This window comes from Gekko japonicus, unplaced genomic scaffold (genome assembly GCF_001447785.1).
Source record: "Gekko japonicus isolate JY-2015 unplaced genomic scaffold, Gekko_japonicus_V1.1 scaffold852, whole genome shotgun sequence".
NCBI lineage: Eukaryota > Metazoa > Chordata > Lepidosauria > Squamata > Gekkonidae > Gekko > Gekko japonicus.
In genome coordinates, this window is record NW_015159739.1 from 504,148 (window position 1) to 525,346 (window position 21,199).

Sequence of the window (21,199 nt, forward strand, 5' to 3'; positions counted from 1 at the left end):
GATTACATACTAGTTTACAGGTCACAGGAATAATTACCACATACTTGCAATGTGTGATACCAAAACTGATTTTTCTCTGTTGTTTGCTTTTTCCATATTAAACAAAACAGCTTTAACTCTGCTTCTGACAGACTGTTACAGATCCAATTTAAGAGGTTTTAAGTGTAGACTTGAACACAGCTGCTCCTATTAAACTTATATTTCATTTTAAACCAGGTTCTTTAAAAAAGAAACTGTGTCGCTGGAAGAGATATACATACACTTGATTTAACAAAAATGTTGCATCTGAGTACAGATCAGTGGTTTATTCCTCCATTTATAGGAATACACATATCTCAGTGGTGTTTGAGGGAAGGTGATAAGATACAGCCCGATCTCATAAGATCTGGGAAGCTAAGCAGGGTCAGTACTAGGATGGGAGACCACCAAGGAAGACTCTGGAGAGGCAGGCAATGGCAAACAACCTCTGTTTCTCACTGGCCTTGAAAACCCCTTGCTGGGTGGGGTCACCTAAGTTGACTGCGATTTGACAGCACTTTACACACACACATGAAATTTTTATGAACACAGTAGCAGAAAACTGAATAGTAATATGTGTTGAAAATGTCAGTATTTGCACATAGAAGTTTATGGTATGTTATTCATTCACTCCCAATATATTTAGTCCAACAGAGTCTCATTAACTTCCCCCAAAGCATCTGGAAAACCATAACTGATTATGCTCTATTCTCTTCCTTATGAAGTAACAGAAGTGGATGTGGTTAAGATACCATTTGCATCAACTATACATTCAAGCCCAAGATATTTACATTCCACCCACAATTCCCACAATCATCCAACTGAGCCAATAACATTTCGTCTTACAATGGTTTCCTAGGTAACTTGATACAGTCAAAGAAAAGCATTTGCCACAGGAGAAAGAAATTAAACCAGTTCCACATTGTCTTTTTACAATGATTTAAAACTGTTAAACATTAATGACTGGGGAGAGTGGGTGACTCTAGGAAACTGAGGTATTTTACCTTTGCCTAGTTCACTGAACAAAAGGGGATTGCTCAATGACTGTTACAGTTGACCTAAACCTGTCAATGATATTGTCAGAATTTGAGGGCAGCAAATGATTTAGTGAATATTTACAGGCAGTCTACAGAATAAAGAGCTAGTAAAACAGCTTTATATGTCCCTGATTGTCCCAATACCAATCTCCATATTTTCCCAAACTTATTAGCCTCCCTTCTCTCTAGAACTGTAGGGTTTAAAAAATACCATACCTTGCAGCATTACATCCTCAACAAGGTGGATGTCATTTGCCGAATAATGACAGGGACAGGGTAGTAATGAAGCAACCCATTACAAGAAAGGTGAACTGGGACGTTAAGTACCTAAGCAGATTTATTCATAAGATTAATTTCATGAAGGTTAATATGACTACCTTGTACAGCTCAGGTCTTAGCATTTTCCAAACCTCACCTCTGCTTATCTGTACTTGGACAGGAATCAGCAGCTTTGCTTTTAAGCCCCAACTCTACACAGGTCAGAAACCTGGGAAATCAAGGCTTTCCATATCCCAAAGCCCACTCAAAAACCAGACGTAGATTGATCCAACTTCACTTAACAGCACCTGGGATATCTGAACAGCATGCCTGCTCCCACCCCACAGGGATAATTGACAGTAGGATAGAACCAGAGTCCAACAGCACCTTGAAGACTAACAAAAGTTGTGACAGGGTGTGAGCTTTCGTAAGTCACTGCTCACTTCTTCAGAGCAGTGACTCACGAAAGCTCATACCCTGCCAGAAATTTTGATAGTTTATAAGGTGCTACTGGACTCTTACTCTTTTCTACTGCTACAGACAGACTAACGTGGCTACCCATCTAAGTCTTCTACTGGTGAAGGATTTCAGTGGCACCTTTTAACTGTTGACAGCCCTAACATGGTCTTTGCCCCCATCCCTGCACCAGGTCCAAATTTCTTCCCTTAACTAGAATAGAGGGGGGGAAACGGCAGGTTTCACAGGCCAACACAGATGGATATTTCCAAAACAGAGATCTATAAACCTGCAGAAGTTTTACTCCTCTAAGTCATGTGTACATTTCTAATGCGATATTTATGACTCAGTATGAAAACGGCTGGCAGCATCCGGGTTACCAGCAAAGCAATGGATGACACTCCATTCATCAGTAATCCGCTCCCTCACAAACACATGCCATTCATTCAAACTCTCCTCAAGCACCACACTTCCAATGCGCTGTCTGTCTTGCTGGGTGTGTGGGGAGAGTCGCACAAACGACTGCTTTACAGACATTGGGATAATCTGGACCAACACAAGATGAGCACTTTAAAAGGTGGTCCCAGCTCACAAGGAGCCACTCTGGTGAAATCTCCATTGCACCAGGAATGAGACTGTCTGCACCGAAAGCCGATGCAACCCTACAGAAGTGGGGCTTCGCAGGAATATATCAAATAGTAATAGCTGCTTCTCACAAACAGCTCCACTGTACTGGCAGAGTTAAAGCACCTCACGGAGCAGGCTTGAAGAGCTCCCTGTGGTTGCTTTCTGAGTAGAAAGTAAAAGGAGTGTTTGTAACTTAAAGGCATTTGGTACTACTATCCATATTACCACCACCTCCCCTGCTAGCCTAGGAACAGAATGACAATGGGAAGAGGAGAGAAATTAACTCATCATAAAGCACTGCTATGGGAGGACAATAAGAGAGCCCCCTTTTACCCCACATATGCACAAGTTTCTTTGCTTAGCTCTGGCTCCAGAATGGAAGAAGAAAGCTTGCCACGCTGAGAACATTTTTTCACATCTCTTCGACAGTCCTGAAAGAATCTTATAAAACCTAACGTAGAAGCCAGAAGGGCAAGTTTAGAGCCTAGAAGTAAAAAAGGGCTCTGTCGCCAAATGGATACCATGAGCACAGGCACAGGGGGGGTGGATGCTCTTCAGAAGAGAAACTGGGAAAGAAAATTGCTTTCAGGAAATGGCTACAGGGAGTAAACCAATATTCGTTTTGATTTGTTTCTCTCTATTGAAGCAACATCAGAAATACTCTACAGGAGAGTTGGGCAAACTAAAAGGCAGCAGCTATTTTCTGCTCACATTACTTTTTCTACAGGAAAATCTAATAATGAAAATGATAACTTTCTCTGTTAATCTTACATTTATAGAAATCTTTCTTGACTAATGAAAATCCGAAGGTTCTTTGTCGTTAAACCTCCAGCTGATAGTCCTCAGCTATGCAAATTACAAGTCTTTGCCCCTAATATTAAAAGTTTTAGTACAAACAATGAGCAAGACTAAAATACGAGAGGATCCAAAGTCCTAACAGTGTAAATCTAACACAGCAAAAATAGAGTCCATCTGTTCAATACTGTGTTAAAAATATTTGCATATTTATTTTTAAAACTCTGAGCTTACAGTATTTCATATTGTGAATCACGTATTTATGTGAAGTAGTTTCACATCCTTTCACCAAGTCTGGGGAACAAGGAAATAATTCTCAGCTTCAAAGCATATCACTGTGAGAAATTAAAGATTTTTCTCAAAGTGAAAAATTAAATTCAATATTTGAAAATATCAATATGTAGCAGATTTTCTAAAGTATATGGTGAATAAAGCTGAGCTCGAACTAGGAACATTTTCAGTTTTTTAAAAAAATTGGGGATATTTCCCCCTCAAAATTCTAAGACTAAATCCACATTTTCTTTGATTTAAAATTAAGACTACTAGTAATGGGCAATGGAACTAAATGTGATTTGAAAATCATAGCCCCAGGTGCTTCATTCATCTTGATGGTTTCATGACAGTAAATTTATTTTAAACTTACAGCACAAACAGGTACCTTAAGTTCTTCAAAAATATTTACCACAAATATGCTGAAAACTCCTTGTGCTTTTGCAAACAAATGGCTAACTACATACACATTACAGATCCCACCTCAAGCAGATTATTGTATGCTAATGCAATATAATTTGCAGAGTGGAAACTGAAATACTTACCTAGTTGTAGTATTATGACAACATCATTTAAGGCACGAGTCACTAAACTGAAGTGTCTGTAGAGTGGATAGCATAAAACTCTTCTTCCAAAGGATTCCAGGACTTCTGTAACACCAGTAAAGCTCTGTGGGGAACAGTTTTTTAAAAAATGATCATAACAGGCCACTGAAACATACTTATTAGAATACTGCGTATATGAACAAGACTGGAGAATAAACAGCAGCAGCTTTGCCATACCTCCACATTGGAAAACTTCAGAAAACCACATACAAAGTACAATGTGTTTGTGACAACAGCAAACCAAAAATCCTCAGACTCACACACCCACTCCCTCTACCCCTTAAGTGTGGGAAGCCAAGACTAAACACTACCCGGTTTAGGGAAATCTTTCTCTAACTACAATTTGTCATGTTCAAACAGAGGTTTAACAAATTAGGGTTTATTTCTGGCCTGTGAACTGGGATTTTTTAAACCACAGCCATTTTTCAGCGGTGAAAGAGGAATGAAGAGTCCCCTTTGACTACAGAAAATACTAACATGGGAGTTACAGGACCTTCACAGACAAAAGTCATGTGGAATAAGCAGGGCCGGTGCCTGGTTTTTTTGCACACTGGGCAAGGCTACCTTCTGGTGCCGCCCCCCCCCCCCTGCGCCCACCAATTTTCAAACATAAATGCATTTTAGGAAGAATGAAAAACACAAAATTTTAAACTGATAATTTCTTTTTTTCCAATTGTGAAAACAAGTGATACAATCTGTGATTTTCTCTCTCAAACAGAAAAACACAAATCACAACGCATTTTGAAAAATCCCGCTGTGATGTTGAAATTTAAGTCTCTTTAATGTTTCCATTTCAGGCACATCAGAATCTCATTTTGCGTGCACTTTCCTAGGCATGCTGCCCTTGAATACATAAAGCTGCCTTCTACTGAATCAGGCAATTGGTCCATCAAACTCACTATTTTCCATTCAGACTGGCAGCAGATCTCAGGCAGAGGTCTTTCCCATCTCCTTTTGACAGTTAAAAGAGGGACAGAGAAGGACAGAGAGAGAGAGAGAGAGAGAGAGAGAGATGGGGGGGTACAGACAGAGAGAGAGGGACAGAGAGGGGAAGAGAGAGAGACAGAGAGGGGACAGGGACAGACGGGGGGGGGGGGAGGGAGAGGGAGAGACAGTGAGGGGTGAAGAGAGAGAGAAAGACAGCAAGAAAGAGAGACAGAGAGGGGGGGAAAGAGAAAGACAGAGAGAGAGAGAGAGACGGGGGAAAGAGGGAGAAAGACCCAGAGAGAGACAAAGAGGGGGAAGAGAGAGCAACACAGCGAGAGAGAAAGAGAGAGACACGGGGGAGGGGGGGGAAGAGAGAACAAGACAGAGAGAGAGGGACGAGGGGAAGAGAGTGACAGAGAAGGATGGGGGGAAGAGAGGGACGAGGGGAAGAGAGTGACAGAGAAGGATGGGGGGAAGAGAGGGACAAAGAGATACGGGGAGAAGGACGGCACCCACATCCTTCCCACCCCACCCCAGCTCGCACATGTACACATACACACCCTCCTTCCTCTCTCAATGGCGCTGGCCATGGCAGACCCATGAGGGCTGCTGGGCCACACTGCCGAGGGGGAAGGAGGGCGGGCATGGCCTTCCCACCTCACCCCGGCTTGCGCGCACGCGCACACACACACACACTCACCCACTTGGGAGGGCATTCACCCCGGCTCTCATCCTCTGTAGCTGTTCTCCCTCCCTGTCTGCAGCTTGGCTTTTGCCCTAGCCCTGGGTTCCAGCTCACCTCCATGGTCCTTTGCCCTCCCCCCAGGCACAGTTGACTGGCCCATCGCAGGCACGGGAGGGGCAAGGGAATGGACTTGAAGGGCTGGCTGCAGAAGAAGCAGTAGGCAGGGTTCCTGGGCCAGCTTGACTGAGAGACAGAGGGTTAACGTGAATGGGGAAGGGAGATCTTTTTTCTGGGGTGCCTGGGGGAGAGTGGGACCTGTGGGCTCACAGGCGCTGGCACCCTCCGCCATCCCAGAGCCGTTCTCCTATCCCCACCAGCAGGGAAGGAGAAGCACCCTCACCTCCCACGTTACAGACACGCACTGGCCTCGCCAGGTAGCCCCACCCCCATTGTCAGTACTGCGCCCTTCTGATGCCTGCGTTCTAGATGGTCGCCTAGGTTAGCCTAATGGTAGCACCGGCCCTGGGAATAAGGGCTCTGGCTAAAAAGGGGAAATGGGTGGTAGACCCAAAACCTATTTCCCACCCCACTTTAGCAGGCCAAGCTCCATCTTCGTGAGCATCTTGACCAGCAGTATAAGAACAAGGCGTATACTCTGAGAAAAACAATACTAGCTGCCAATTCAACATTATGAATGCTTCAAAGAAGAATACATTTGCCAAGCAAGTTAGATTGATCTAAAAATACCCTGTCTTTTCAGTATTGCCCCAGTTATGTCCTGTCCATCTTGGAAATCATGAAAGAAACTGATTAAGGGAGGCACTGATCTATCATCTCAGAAACCCATTTTGATTTAAGTAACTAATATGACTGAATTATAAAATACCAAGGTTATTTTCAGGGCCTAAGCAGGAAATGAAGATATCCCCTCAGCTACAGACAAGAGAAATGCCTTTCATCCACTAATTTAAAATGGTCTCATTCACGACAGAGATGATGATCAATTTGCCCAGTTTTTACGGGGGGGGGGGGGGCTTAATATTTGTTCTTACTTTCACCCATGCTACAATTGCCTTGTTTAAAGAGAAACACCAATTTAATACTCTTTTAAATTAAAAGGGTTTAGCCGATAAGAGAAGTATGGTGATGGAACAGCTTCAAAAGCAATAAACCCTCAGAGTCCATTTCAAGAAGAATATACTCAGCGGTGAGCTCACTGCAAGCAAGATAAGAACTAAAAGCAAGGTTAGCTGCCCAGGAAGATGAAGGCTTTCCTTAGCTGTGTAGCTAGCATTTCAAAGTTCTCTCAGATATTCCCACCGGTATCTGCTGTCGTCTTTTACCAGGTTAAAAAAACCCAGTTAGTTATAAAAAGACTGAACAATTTTCCGGTAGCAAGAGGCCACAAACTATATATGAAATCTTCTTATGGCAATCCCATCTCAAAGATTCTTGGACCCCCTTGCCAAGCCCACTCTCAGCACTGGCTACATTATTCTTGGCCACAGATTTTAGGTACCAACAATAAAGATGGGCAAGATCAGAGCGGACTTTGTTATCGAACTGTTATAGCAACCACATCCATTTTGTTGTTCCAGGTTTTGCAAGAGTACAAGAACCCACTTCAACTAAACGGGGGATTAGTCATTTATTCTGTGTAAACAGGAACAATCCTGCGAGTCAACCAGTCAGTGTTAACACAGTCCGCAGGCACCACCAAAAACCCAATGGAACACACTCACATATTGTAACACACTAGCCAACATTTCATTAATGCCAGTGGCGTTCTATTTCTCTCGTCAGCAGGCATTCATACCCACATACTGAGCTATGCATTCAGATGCATAAGCACGCACACAAACACATGTGAGGTCCCTCACTCACTCATGTACAAATCTCTGTTTCTTCAGCCATTTCAACTGGACCTGGATAAAAGCAATGCCAAGCAGGGAGCCCTTAACACTGCCTCTTATGTGCTTTTATCAAATGCAGAAAAGCCCTTTAATCCTACTCATTCCTAAGAAACCTATATTCGGCTGGATGAAATTCAGTTTAGGCATAAAATTAAACTTAGAGGAGACACAGCTGAACTGCAAGAAGCCGAGATTAAGGAGAAGAGAATGAAGTCTAAATCTTCAGACGTGTAAAGGACGTCGAAAAAAAGAATCAAGCTTGTAGTTTTGACTGCTCCTAAGGCAAACACAATAGCTACATTACTTCATACCTCCCGCCCTACAAAATACAACTTACAACTTAAGACTCTCTTCCTCCTCTAATTTATTTTGCTTTCTGCTCACTTGCTTCTGACAGACTGTGCATTTTAGGTGATTTCAATGATTGCTTTCATATGTTATTAAGCCACTTTTGTACATATACATACTATATATACATATTAAATACTTTAATTGCATTTTCCATTTACTATGTGTCAACTTCTCTTCAATGCAGTTTTGGATGGTATTTTTAAAGCAATTCTCCTCAAGGGTCTTCTAACCTCCGGTATCACTTTTGGGGGGCTCAGGGGAGCTGCTGGGAAACAGGAAAATCCATCTCTAAAGTAACTCATGCTCCCAGTTCACAAGATCCAGCCCACGGTTTACAGAAGCGTATATTATCCAATAAAAGGGTAACAGCCTCATACAATTGTTGTGAAGTTTTCTAGAGTTCGATACTGAGGGGAAATCATACAAAATGCAGTAATACTGGTTCATCAGCTGTGTACTCAGATATTAACACAGACTCAGCTACCACTACATTTAAACAATTTTACCTCCAGCCAGCAGAGAGTTGCACTCAGTTTTCGGATATTCCAAGGTGATTCAACCTTTTTTATAAAGAGGAAAGGAAGGACTTGTTAGAACTACAACATAATTTGCTTACAGGTGATATAATATTCCCATAGGAGTTAAGAAAATGCAAACTGAAGAATTTACTGGTCCTTTATAGCTGGAAAAATTAAGCCATGATTTTTTTTCCTTTTTGTATCTTTTGTTCAGTGGGATAATGCAGACCAAGAACTCTTGAACAAATGAAACTACTCTACATCAAAGAACAGCAGCATATGCAGCCCAATATAATCCCCATGAATCTCTACTGGTTGTTCGTTCTAGAGCTTTGTTTCTATATGACCAATGAATGTTTTCCTTGTATCTACTGACTCCACCAAACCCATGTTAGCAGTTGCCTGCATCCAGGTATTCCTGAACCCAATTGAATGCTGCTTTTACTATGGACCTGTTACTATCTTACCATTTATCTCATCAAGATATAGGCCTTATCTGATATATATAATTGCCCTAATGCATTGGCACTTTCCAGCTCTCCCATTGGCTGTGCTATGCGCTCCATCAGCCATTGGCCCATCAACCGCCAATCAAGGGTACTTGCATGCCATTGGCTGGGTGCTGGGACCACTCCTCTTCTCCGCCCACTGCCACCTCAACCACACTCAGACAGGTACAATGCCAAAGAATCTACCCTCCAAACCAGCCATTTCCTCTTGGGGAAACACTGTTGCTAATCTCCAGGGGAGGGCTGGAGATCAATCAGAATTACAACTCCTCTTCAGATGGCAGAGATCAGTTCCCCTGGAGAATACGGTGGACTCTGTATCATTATATGCTGCTTAGGTCACCACAGCAAATTGACACTGAGTGCCCAAGGCCAGGGCACCCGCCCAGAGCCTCCTTCTAGTGTTCATTGTATTTATTTCCACAATGGGCCTTATTCCTAGTTTCAGTATAATGTTCCTGGGAGACAAGAACTTCCACACTCACCTCCGCACACATATAGTACTTTGTTTAAACTGGGCCTCTATGCATGCAAACCTACTACACAAGCAATGCTAGCATTCAACAGGTGTCGGCCCTGGCTAGAGATCACTGCCGTTCTACCATGGCAAGCACAGAGACTAAGGGCACAGTTTGTTTGTTTGTTTGTTTGTTTGTTTGTTAATGATGCTGGGTGTGCAACATTGCATAGGTAAATTCTTCTGCTAGTATCATGTTTAAAGAGACCTTAGGGCCTGGTTCACATATTCAGGCGAATTACATTACTGAGATGCTAGAACGGACCATACTACTTTAAACTGAAGGATCATGCAGGAACCCATTTTGGAATGCTTCCCATGCTTAACTCTGCTATGCAAGCATTTGATTTCGATCAAATTTATGGGCTGGATGTAGTGCAAAATTTCTGCTTGCAGAGGAACTCTTGCATCAGAAAACACAAGAAAAATACCATACTAGCAGCTTACACGAAGTCAAACTTATTGCATCCCCACTTATTTATTTAAAATATTTTAAAGCCAGCTTTCCACCCAATCAGAGCCCACAAGGTCTTGTGCAAGATCTTTTGCAACCAATTCCTGGGCACTAAGTATACAGGGAGCAATGTGCTAGGTGTTGCATAAGATCTGTTTATGTTTTCATTTGCACAACCAAGCCAGTACATAAAAGGCTGGAATCTTACCATTTTACCACCCAAATCTTCTCCATATAGGAACCAGTCCTTAACACATCTCTATCCCTAAACCTGCTAGGGTCTCTCATCTCAGCTAACCCACAAAAAGCTGGTACAAACAAATACAGGCTATATTCAGATGATAAGGTTTGTTTATGGAGAAACTGTACCCTCATGCATAAAGTCAGGACTGAAGACTTAGTCTGGAACAAACTACAGTTTGATGACACATTGGTGCAGGGAACGAATAAGTTGCTTAGTTATCTAGCCAAGAAACCAGAATTCTAAACCACAATTTAACCCCCATTTAAAATCATGGCAACTCAGTGCATTCTGCCTGATTCAGACATTGCTATGTTTGTTCCAAGCCAAGAAGTCTACAATGCTGGTTTTATGCATACAAGTAGAAGAAATGAGTGGATGAGCAAAAGGACTTCACAGGTAGCTCTTCTTCTTCTTCTTCTTCTTCTTTTTTAACAAATCAAGATTTGTCTGTCCCCTCTGAATGCAGCCATCCAAATTTTTCTTAACACACAGAAAAAACTAGTCCAAGACAGACTACAAAGGAACCCGCGCTTCTTCAGGAAGGTGAGCATCATCCTTCAGAACTTTGCAACATTACTAACAAAGATTCTCATGTATATTGTGCTCAAGGAAAAAGCCCCCCCCCCCATAGCTGTATTTGACAAATCTCAGCTTTGACCATTCCAAGCATGTTTCCCTTCAATATCTGCTGCTAAAAATACAGAACCATTGGATGTGTGTTCACAACCACCACCACCACATGCCCCCTCCCCACAAAAAACCCATACCCATCCCAACATTTTGGTCTGTTAATTTCACACAACAAACCTAACCTAAGTAATTGAACATTTAAATTCTTTGCTTTAATGGATTGCATGAACTCCAGCTCAAAACCCAATTTTCTCAGGTACCGAGTAATGCCATGTAACTGAGAACCTTAACCCATGTTTTGCTGAAGGAAAAAGAAAATACTCACATTCTTTTCTCCTTCAGTGGCATAGATTTCATAGCAATATGCCAGAAGGATATCAAGTAAGCTTAGATATACTTGGTGAGATGTTCTTTTGTCAAGCAAGTATGTTCTGTTGGTGAATTTTCTAAGCTGCTCTCTCTCTTCCTCTGTAAAAGAAACTAGAAGCAGAAAGGCTGTTTTAGAACAACATATCCATGATCTTCGCTACACAAAAAGCACACATGGCTGGATTAACTGGTGCACTGGTGATGAGAATCTTTTAAAGCTCCCAAAGACTTCTCCCATGTTAAATTCAGAATCAGGAACTTGGCTTCACAGTACTGCTTGCCCATTTCCACAGAGAACTAAGCGGCCAAAAGAAGTATCATAATTACACGATCCTTGGAATAGGAGAGTGTGAAATACATGGAAAGGACATTTCACTCAATTTCGGCCTTAAGCCATCTTTCACTGCAGGGCAAAAGAAGAGGTAAACGGCAGATATGAATTCCTAACCTTCTACCTTCCTCCAAAATATAGAGGGAAGGAGAAGGAGAAGAAGAGGAGGAAGAGATTGAATTTATACCCCGCCATATACGATTCCAACCATTATACTACCATGGTAAGGTTTGAGACATACCACATTGACAGTCAAGTGCAACCAAGGTACCTTTTATCAAGCCCATTCAATAAAGTTTGGCAAACAAGGCCTGCAATCAATCCCTGAGTTCTGGGCTTTGGGAAGTAATTAATGTAGATGCTTAAGACATCCCTTCAAGACTCCCCCACTCCACATCACTGAAACACAGACATTTGTAGTTTTCTACTATTATGAAGTAGCTGCGGTGGCTCAAGTGGTTAAGACGCTGAACTGCAGGCTGTGGAAGGTCGGTAGTTCAGCAGTTCGAGACCCGGGTGCTGCATGACAGAGTGGGCTCCCGTCTCTAGTTCCAGCTCCTGCCAACCTAGCTGTTCAAAAGCAAGAAATTGCAAGTAGATAAATAGGTACCACTTCGGTGGGAAGGTAACAGCGTTCCGTGCGCCTCGGTGTTTAGTCATGCCGGCCACATGACCACGGAAATGTCTTCGGACAGCGCTGGCTCTTCGGCTTTGAAACGGAGATGAGCACCGCAACCCTAGAGTCGGATTCGACTGGCTTTCGAGCAAGGGAACCTTTACCTTTACTTACTATTATGAAATATAGATTGGTTCTACTCCTCATTATATACGACAACACCCACACCCCCTTTTCTTATAGCATTTTCACAGAGAAAGACTGCAATTTGTCACTGCAATTATTTTTGCTTCTTTGACTGCAACACATTTAGCTGTTCTAAATATTGCAAGGCTCATACACGGCCTTTTATTTTTTCAATGTCAGTCATTACATCTCTTCTGATTTATATGTGATTTTCTTTTCTTTTTTGCTCAGACTAGTGATTAGGCAATAGTGTTTGGTGCCAGAGTTCAATTTTTCCTTGTATAAGTTTTATACAGGCAAAGGAGAGAAGGAGCATGTCCTATAAAGTCAGTGCCGATCTTGCTCGTTCCTTTTAAAATTGATGAGCCGAATAATGCACCTCTCATACTATACGGCTACTTCTGTGATCACAACCTATCCTTTTCAGGAGTCCCTCAGTTTCTTTGTCCCCCTGTTCCTTCCCTTATTAAGCTCCAACCCTCTGCTGCTGATGCATGATTCCCCCCACACATACCAAACTCCCCCCCCCAAAAAATAAAACAGCCCAATATTTGGTCCTTAGTTCACTGAACTTCTAATTTCTTTCCTGATGCTACCAGCAGCCATGACAACTTTCTTCTGTTCAATCTAGCGTAACTCAATAATGGTTACATTTATTACAAGTGAAGCAAAAAACTCTTTTTACTTCTGCAGCAAACATGAGTCTCAACAGCTGCTTGAGACCATTTAGTTATAAAACCAGTCCTGAAAAAGAAGCATCATCCACCAATTGCTCACTTGGTGATGTGTTGTGACTAATATTCCCAGCACTTCATAGAATCCAAAAACTGGATTTTGGATTCCAAAGCAGCTTTACCTTAACTAAAGTAAGGGGTATGTAACTAAAGTAGTAACTAAAGTAGAGGATCTTAATGACCCCCACCCTTGCACATAGCTTGGGGTTGTTTCAATGCTGTAGCTTCCTAAGTCCTTTGCCAAGAAACTCATTAAAGAATTCTGGCCTTTGCTCACACCCATTTGCAGGTCTTCACTGCTGATTTGGTCATGGCCCTTACCGGCTTCCATACTCCCATTTTCTGACAGCCTAGTAAGCTGCTGGCATTGCCTACCATGCCTTTGTAGTCATGCCAGTTTCTATACCAGGAAAGTTCACATTTCTCCAGAACAGAAAGATCTGCTTAATGACTGAAGTGTTTCCTGGGGTGTCAATTCTGTTTCCAGAGATGCTATAATCCAGTTTTCAGACATTTCGCGCACAAGAAATTTGGGGATATACTGAGAGTTACTCCACCTAATATATCAAAGCGTATTAAAACCAAACACATATACTTGACAAATCCATAGATAGCAGGGGGGAAACACCCCCTTTTAAGCTAGATCACATTGCATGGAACAGCAATTGTCACGAATTTCATTGCTGTGTTGCAACAAAGGAGTAGCTGAAAAAATTTGATGCAGATCTGGAGCTCTAACTTCTTTGTTACAGACCAAACCCACCCTTTGCTACAACGAGCATTTACAGGAACAAGATGGCAACCTGGTTCAGATCACCGCATTCCAGCTGTTAGGACTTTTTAGGCCATTTCTGAAATTCCTTTGCCTATTGTTGCCTGAACAGATATTATCACGGCTGGTATGCAGGACTGTATGATTGTAATCAATTAATTAAATTCAAGGACCTAATAAAACTGAGACTTGTAAATGTTTTATTTCAGCACTCAGAAGCCAAGGGAAAGACTGGGACTTTTAGAAAAGTCTAAGTATCATTTTTCTTCTTCTATAAAAGGAAATTGGAGACTGATCGCTGGTAAGCATGATAGATTACTGGAGACAAAATAAATTACCCTAGAGCATGTAAATGATACATTAAATGCATGTGCCTGCCCACGATTCGGAAGACTGCTTGTCACCTAAAACTCAGAATTCAGCATTCTGAAGCCAAATAAAAGTGAAGTGTAAAGTAAGCTGAACGTGACTGTTAAAAAACCTAAACCCTTTCATCTGGAGTCTGTAGAGGCCAAGGCTTGAAGAGCAGAAGAGAGATTCTTTGCAAAGCCCTCCTCTCCCATGGGAAAAGCAAGGTAATTAGTTAGGCTTATTTGAAGAATTTGTTTGACTTGCATCACACAATGGAACCAAAGAGGGACATTTGGGGCTGTCAGCTAAAGGAGCGAAATGCTCTCTGCTGGAAGGACACTTGGACATAAAGCCAACAATGATGGCACCTGGGTTATATTAGTATTTCTTTTCTTTTTTTACTTTTTAAAAAATTATTATTTTAATTTTCACATACATAAAACAATAACAGAAACTATAAACAGTGTAACAAAGTATACAATAGACAGTCTTACGACTACTCAAACTTATACAACTAATGTAATATCCATAAAGAAAGAATGACATCATAAACCAATAGTAGTACCATACCTATAATATAATGTACATATTATAATAAGTATAAAGATTTTGAGCATTTGGGAATTTCCTCAAGCTGTGACAAAAAATCTAGTATAATAAACCACACTTCTGCAAAGTTGTGTGGTGGGTTCAATTCATACTGACTAATCTGATACGTAATTTTTTCCATCACATAAATCTCCCCTATCTTCCGATACCATAATGCGAGTGTAGGTGGATCCGGACACTTCCATGTTAAAGCTATGACTGATTTTGCTGCCACCAAAAGGATAGAGGTAAGTTTCTTCCTGATCTGCGGCACTGAGACTTCTGGTCAGTAATTCAAAAATATTAGTGCAGGGGAATAGGGCACCTCATAGCCAGTTATTACTGCTATTTGATGTAATACTTCCTTCCAAAACGGCTGGATTTTCTCACACTGCCACCAGCAGGGCGCATAGGATCCCACCTGCCCACATTTCTTCCAACACAGTGGTGAATAGGACTTATAGATACGTGACAGTTTTAGCGGAGTTACCAGTGAGTCAAGATCTTGAAGGTTTGGATTCTCACACTCAGTATTTGTGAGGAGAAAGGGTTTGATCTCCAGATTTGTGACCAGTTAGCTTCTGACAGTGACATGTTACAATCAGTTTGCCATAGATTCTGATATGATATAGAACTATTATTTTCTGCTTTAAGTACAGTATGATAAATTTTAAAGATTAAATTACAATTAATCATCAAGCAGTTTTTGACAATTTGTTTGAAATGGAGCTGACAATAAACTACTAATATTCAGACTATCAGAAAGGCTCTTCAAGCTAAGATAGAGAAACCAAGGTATTTTATCCCCAATCTTGTCTTCCGACTTTATTTTATTTTTTTTAAACCCCCAGAGGGGTATTTTTATTTTTTCAATAAGACTACAAACTACAAAGAAAAATATAGGAAGGGGAACTACAACTATGGATAAAGGAAAGAAACCCACATTAACTAAAAACCCAAGAGTGGGAGACCCCCTTTATATTAGTATTAAAAGAGTTAGTAAAACAATATACTTGTAGAGTTCTTGTTTTTCACACTGTTCTATATTAGTAAATTAGTTATTATGAGAGAACTTTCTGAGCATCTTCTTTATTTCAAAGAGCCATTTATCAGAGTCCTTCTGCCCTTACTTCAGCTTTCTGTCTCTAAAATCATATACAGTTTTCATTGCTCCCACACCCGCTTCTGCAGCAGAGTCTTCATCTGTTCCCGAGGCAGCTGTCTCACTTGACTTAGTTTCTTCCTCTTTAGATTCTTCGCCCGATCCCAGCTGGCGTTTCAAGAATTCATGGCTTTGAAGATGGAGTCTATCTTCTCCCTTCTATCATTGATTTTAAAGATGACACCTTCAGGAATCGCCCACCTGTACTGTATACCGTTTGTTTGAAGAAAAGTAATTAACTCCTTGTAGCTCTTTCTCTTCTGACGAATTTCAAATGGAATGTCTTTTAAAGTCTTGATAATTGTATTCCCAAATTTCAGTGGAGTTGCTGAAGTTGCCTTTAATATAGCATCTCCGGTCTGTCTTCTTACAAATCTCACCACAATCTCTCCAGGCAGGCTATTTTTTTTAATATAATTGGAGTAAGCCCTATAAGCTGTCTCCATGTCTTTTATTATTTCCTCCGCTGGCAAGCCTGTCACTGGAGCGATAATCTCACGCAGAGTCTTCTTCAAATCTTCTTTTTCTGTTTCAGGAACCCCCTGGAACCTGAGAATCATATTAGCCTTTTCCATTTGCAGCTGCAACAAACGATTTTCTTGAAGATTTTGAGGTGGCACCCCTCCATGCCGATGGTGTGCTAATCGCCTCCCCAAGCTCTGGGGAGAGTGACCGCCATCGCCAATCCATAGACCGGAAGTCCCAACTTTACTTTATTGAGGATAATATTTTTAATACAGATGTCAGTCTAGTAATATTAGAGTGTTTCCATAACTTGAAGAGGGTACAAGTTTGTCCCTCTGAGAACTGATCTTGATTCAGAAATGAAGAGAATCGGGATATGGAAGGTAACAGCTTTTTCCTTCTGGAATCCCAAACTTCTAGAATCGAGGTAAGGAATCTATTTGTATTAACTGATTCAGGACTGAATTTCCTCTTGTTCCAGATAGCCCCTGGTATATTAGTATTTCTGATGCCCTTCTGGTATAAACTGCTGTTCAACCGCCTGGTGTAGTAAGCAGAGGGTGAACAGGAGACAAAAAAGCACAGAGGAAAATTCTTAAACAGCAAAGATTCATCAAATAAAAGCTAAAATAAAAAAACTGAAGTCTCTCTCTCTCTACATATATATGATCTAAAAGTTTAGAAATAATAGTATAAGGGGGGTGACTAAAACAAAAATCTGTAGAGAGCTGCACATTTGTCATTTTTTGCAATTCTAGCTCTTAACTAAAGATACTTTTTTCACAATATTAGATCCCCATAATTATTTGCTAGTTAAAGATTGATATTTTATTTTTGACATTAGCTCCTAAATTTGTAAGCACTTTTATTCTAATACTGCCAACTGCAAAGTATCTGCAGTAGACTCCCTACATTTTCATATTGTGTATGTGCCAATATCAAGGGCAGATTCAGATATACCTTTTAGAATATGACCATGTATCACAGTCAAGTTAAAGGAAGGATCTGAACATACTACAGATCACACAAGACTTGGATGACTTGACAGGTAGTGCTCTCATACTATGGTAACCATACAATAAAAACATCCATATATTATTACTGTAACCAATGCTCCCTCTAAGCTGTGGAGTCTTGAGAGCAAAAATTCTACTTTGTGAGCTACTGGCATTACAGTTATGAGCGGGAGATTTGGCTACTGCATAAATTAGTTTGTTCTGGAGCCATCCTTCCTGAGCTAGGACAAAAATGTGTGTGAGCCGGAGGCTAAAAAACTGTGAGCTAGCTCACACTAACTCAGCTAAAGGGCACACTGATTGTAACACTGAATGCAGAAGCATTTTACTTTAGTAGCTATCACAGTACAACAGTAACACAGGAATTAGGTCTCAATTACTTGAGACAAACATATCCCTCAACACTTGTCTTGGAATATCTTCTGTAGTAATTAGGGAAGGCAGTTCTAGAAGACCCATCAGAGAATGAAAAAACCTTTCAGTGTCAGTTTCTGAAATATCTTTGAAAGCCCCATTGAAATTCATTGAATATACACTGCAAAGTTAGAGAGAGATCAAAAAGTTACAAAAGAGAGGGATTATCTCTAGACAGTCATATCTTGTAGTCCTGTCTGGAAACACTCAAACCAGAACATTTAAACAGCCTACAGCTGGTAAATCAATACCACTAAGGGCATTCCACAGTGATTTTTTTTTGTTTTAAGTTTCACAGTCATGTGAATTGTCATCTACTCTATCGTAGTTAGATTTGTAACCTCTTTTGGGATAGCAAGTCTCAGTATTATCACAATAATAAGTAAGTTTCACGTAATTATAAGATGTTACAACATTACAGGGGAAAGGGGATACTTTCAAAGGACCCAACTAAAACAGCCCTTCACATTTTAAAAATATCTTCCACAGGTTTTAACTTTATGAAGATCATGTATTCTAAGAAACACAGAGCATCTAAAAATCTTGTAATGCCTGTTTTTCAATTGCAGAAAGACGTCTGAAGTATCTCCAATTCATCCAGTTTCCTCTTAGAAGTTTCCATGAAACAAGGTTCAATGACTTCCTGGGGCAACTTACTCCATGTGCCCAATTAGTATTAAAGGCACAACTCATAACTTGATTTCAGGAACACCAAGTCTTCATGGTAAGTCATCTTTTCTACTGTACCCAAAGATGTACACACCACTAGTCTTGTGAGAACATTTAGCCACCCCCCACATTTTGGTGTCAGGAACAGAAGAATTGTTTCTCTGTTCCCGACAATAAAATGTTCAAGTGTAAAAGTCTCATAACAATATTGCTTCTCTATTCTGTTTTTGAAAGAAAACAGATTTCTAACCATCAAAAGGCTAGCAAATCAGCAGACACATAACTGTTCCTCATCCATGCACACGAAAACTGGAACCAAATAGTTATACAAAGAAGCCTTACCTAGTATCTAGTGAGTGAATTACTCATCAAAGACCTCAGTATTTCAGCATGGTTTTAGGCACAATATGAACCAACCATATTAGCATTCCCTATATCCATGTCCATATATAGGTAAGCCTCTGTTCCATTTGCCATATTGACTAATCATCCCAAGAATCCAAATTTGTTCATGCATTTTCTACATTCTCTGTTCTCCTATATACACAGGATTGAGCTTGGTTTGTCTTGGGGGTACTGCTGGACTCTGGCTTCATTCTCACATCTTTTTGTTAACTCCTGCATTTATGTGCTAATTTGCTGTTATCCACTGATCTTACAGGCCACCTGATCCAATTTCAGCTCTGCATATGCATCTTGGCTCTGAGTGGCCCCTCCTAACAGCTGCCCCCCACCTTCTTTTTTCCTGTAAGTAACCCGTGAGGAGATTTTATTCCATTTTTTTTGAAGAAGTATGCTTTGCCCAATTAGTATTAAAGGCACAACTCATAACTTGATTTGAGGAACACCAAGACCAACACAGCTACCCACCTGAATTTTACATTCATGATGTACATTCTCACAGAAAACTCAAGGTGGATTACAAAACTTAAAAGCCCACAATTCATACAATAAAACCTGCTTACAAATGTTGACATTAAAATGACCATATTTCTTTCACAGAAGATTTGTTTTGCATATTGTACAGAACACTAGTGTGTGCAGCCTGAAATACCTGCCAAAAAACCCACTTCACTGACAGGCCAAGATTACTGGCCAAAGTACTCCTCCCAACCTGCAAACCTCCCTTCTTTTATTGTACACTAGCCTGATACCCGTGCTTCGCTACGGTATTTAAGTTCCGTAAATCCAGTTATAATACTGATGATGTGAAATTTGAAATGTGACATTTGTTGTAAGAATTCTAACGAAGAAGATTGTAGTGTAAGAAATGAAGTGAGACATACGTACTTTTTTTCTCTCTACTGAAGGACCTCTCTGTAGACCACATTGGTGGTTCTGCCCTCAGGTGCTAGGATCACCAGGCTGCTTGATGAGCTCACTCTGGAGCAGGCCAGATAGAACTGTACATTCAAAAAGCAGCCGTCTGTTAAGTCAACTCCTGCTACCTTCCATGAAAGTGATGGCCTCTCTACTTGTGTTCCTGGATCATTTTGCTCATATGGAGACTGTGTTGTTCTGAGCACCTCAGGGTGACCTTGCTGGTAATTGGCCTGTGCAGCTCAGTCCACTGCAGGAGTACTATGTGCAGATGTCTTTGCCGCATTCCTAAGTTGCCTCCTCCTTGTAGCGTTGTTGTATCTGGTTCGACGTTTGCCAGGAGCTTTCTTGGGGGCGGTAAGAGCTGAGAGGTGTGAGGGGGAGTTGGTGTGAGGGAATGGTGATGTGGTGGACATTTCTTCAGGCTCCTAGAAATGTATTTTACTATCTCCCCATAAACATTCATACCCTGGCCCTGCTCCTACACCTGACAGACACCGGCCTGTCTGGTGTTGGGGGAGATTGTATTTAAAGGCATCGGGGAGGCTGGGCCAGCAGCAGTGCTAAAGCAATCCTGCTGAGCAAACCTCCCCGGTGGCTGTTAGCATCCCACCTCCTCTCCTACACCTGACAGGCATCTGCCTGTCCAGTGTAGGAGGGGGAGGGGGGAGGACTATTAGAAGCCACTGTGGAGGCAAGGCTGGCAGAATCACTAAGGTGTTACTGCTGGGGTAAAGCCTCATGGCTTTAAGCACCCTGCAACCAGTGCTGCACCTGACAGACAACTGCCTGTTAGGTGTAGGAGGTGGGGGGAGTGTGTTGGAAGCCATCACACCTCCTCTCCTACACTTGACAGGCAGCTGCCTGTCCAGTGTAGGAGGGAGAGGGGGGGAGGAGTATTAGAAGCCACTGTGGAGGTAGGCCTGCACCTGACAGACAACCGCCTGTTAGGTATAGGAGGTGGGGCGGGAGTGTGTTGGAAGCCATCAGAGAGGCTAGGTCAGCAGCTTTGCTTCATCTCACAGGTGGTTGTTGGCCATTCCTGATTTCCTCAATTGTCATTAGCTCTCTGCAGTCCCCTGTAACTGTTTTTTTAACCTCAGAACACTGAGTTCTGCAGCTGACCAATCAGAGAGTGGGGGGTGCAGGGAGACAGCTGCCTGGCAGCCACATAGGAATCAATGGGGGGAGCACATTTTACCCCTTTTGTCCCACTTAGGGGTCAAATTTATTTAAAAATCCCTTCTTAGCAAGCACCTACACCACGGTGGGAGCGCTCTCCCCGAATTTGGTGCCTCTAGGTGCAGGGGTTTGGCCTAGGCATTGATTTTACGGTGAGGGGACTTTCTTTTTTATATATAGACAAGGGGACCCGCAATAATCGCGGGGGGG

At 41.6% G+C, this 21,199-nt stretch overlaps 1 protein-coding gene across 1 annotated transcript in view; it reads right to left on the minus strand.

Moving 5' to 3' along the window:
- Positions 1-21,199, minus strand: part of SHQ1 (SHQ1, H/ACA ribonucleoprotein assembly factor) — a 103,676-nt gene that overhangs the window by 59,148 nt on the left and 23,329 nt on the right. Inside the window, exons 7-9 of the mRNA XM_015429517.1 lie at positions 11,140-11,294; positions 8,449-8,502; positions 4,007-4,130 (exon numbers count right to left, since the gene is read on the minus strand). Coding sequence (XP_015285003.1) covers positions 4,007-4,130; positions 8,449-8,502; positions 11,140-11,294 — 333 coding nt within the window. The remainder of the gene's footprint in view (positions 1-4,006; positions 4,131-8,448; positions 8,503-11,139; positions 11,295-21,199) is intronic.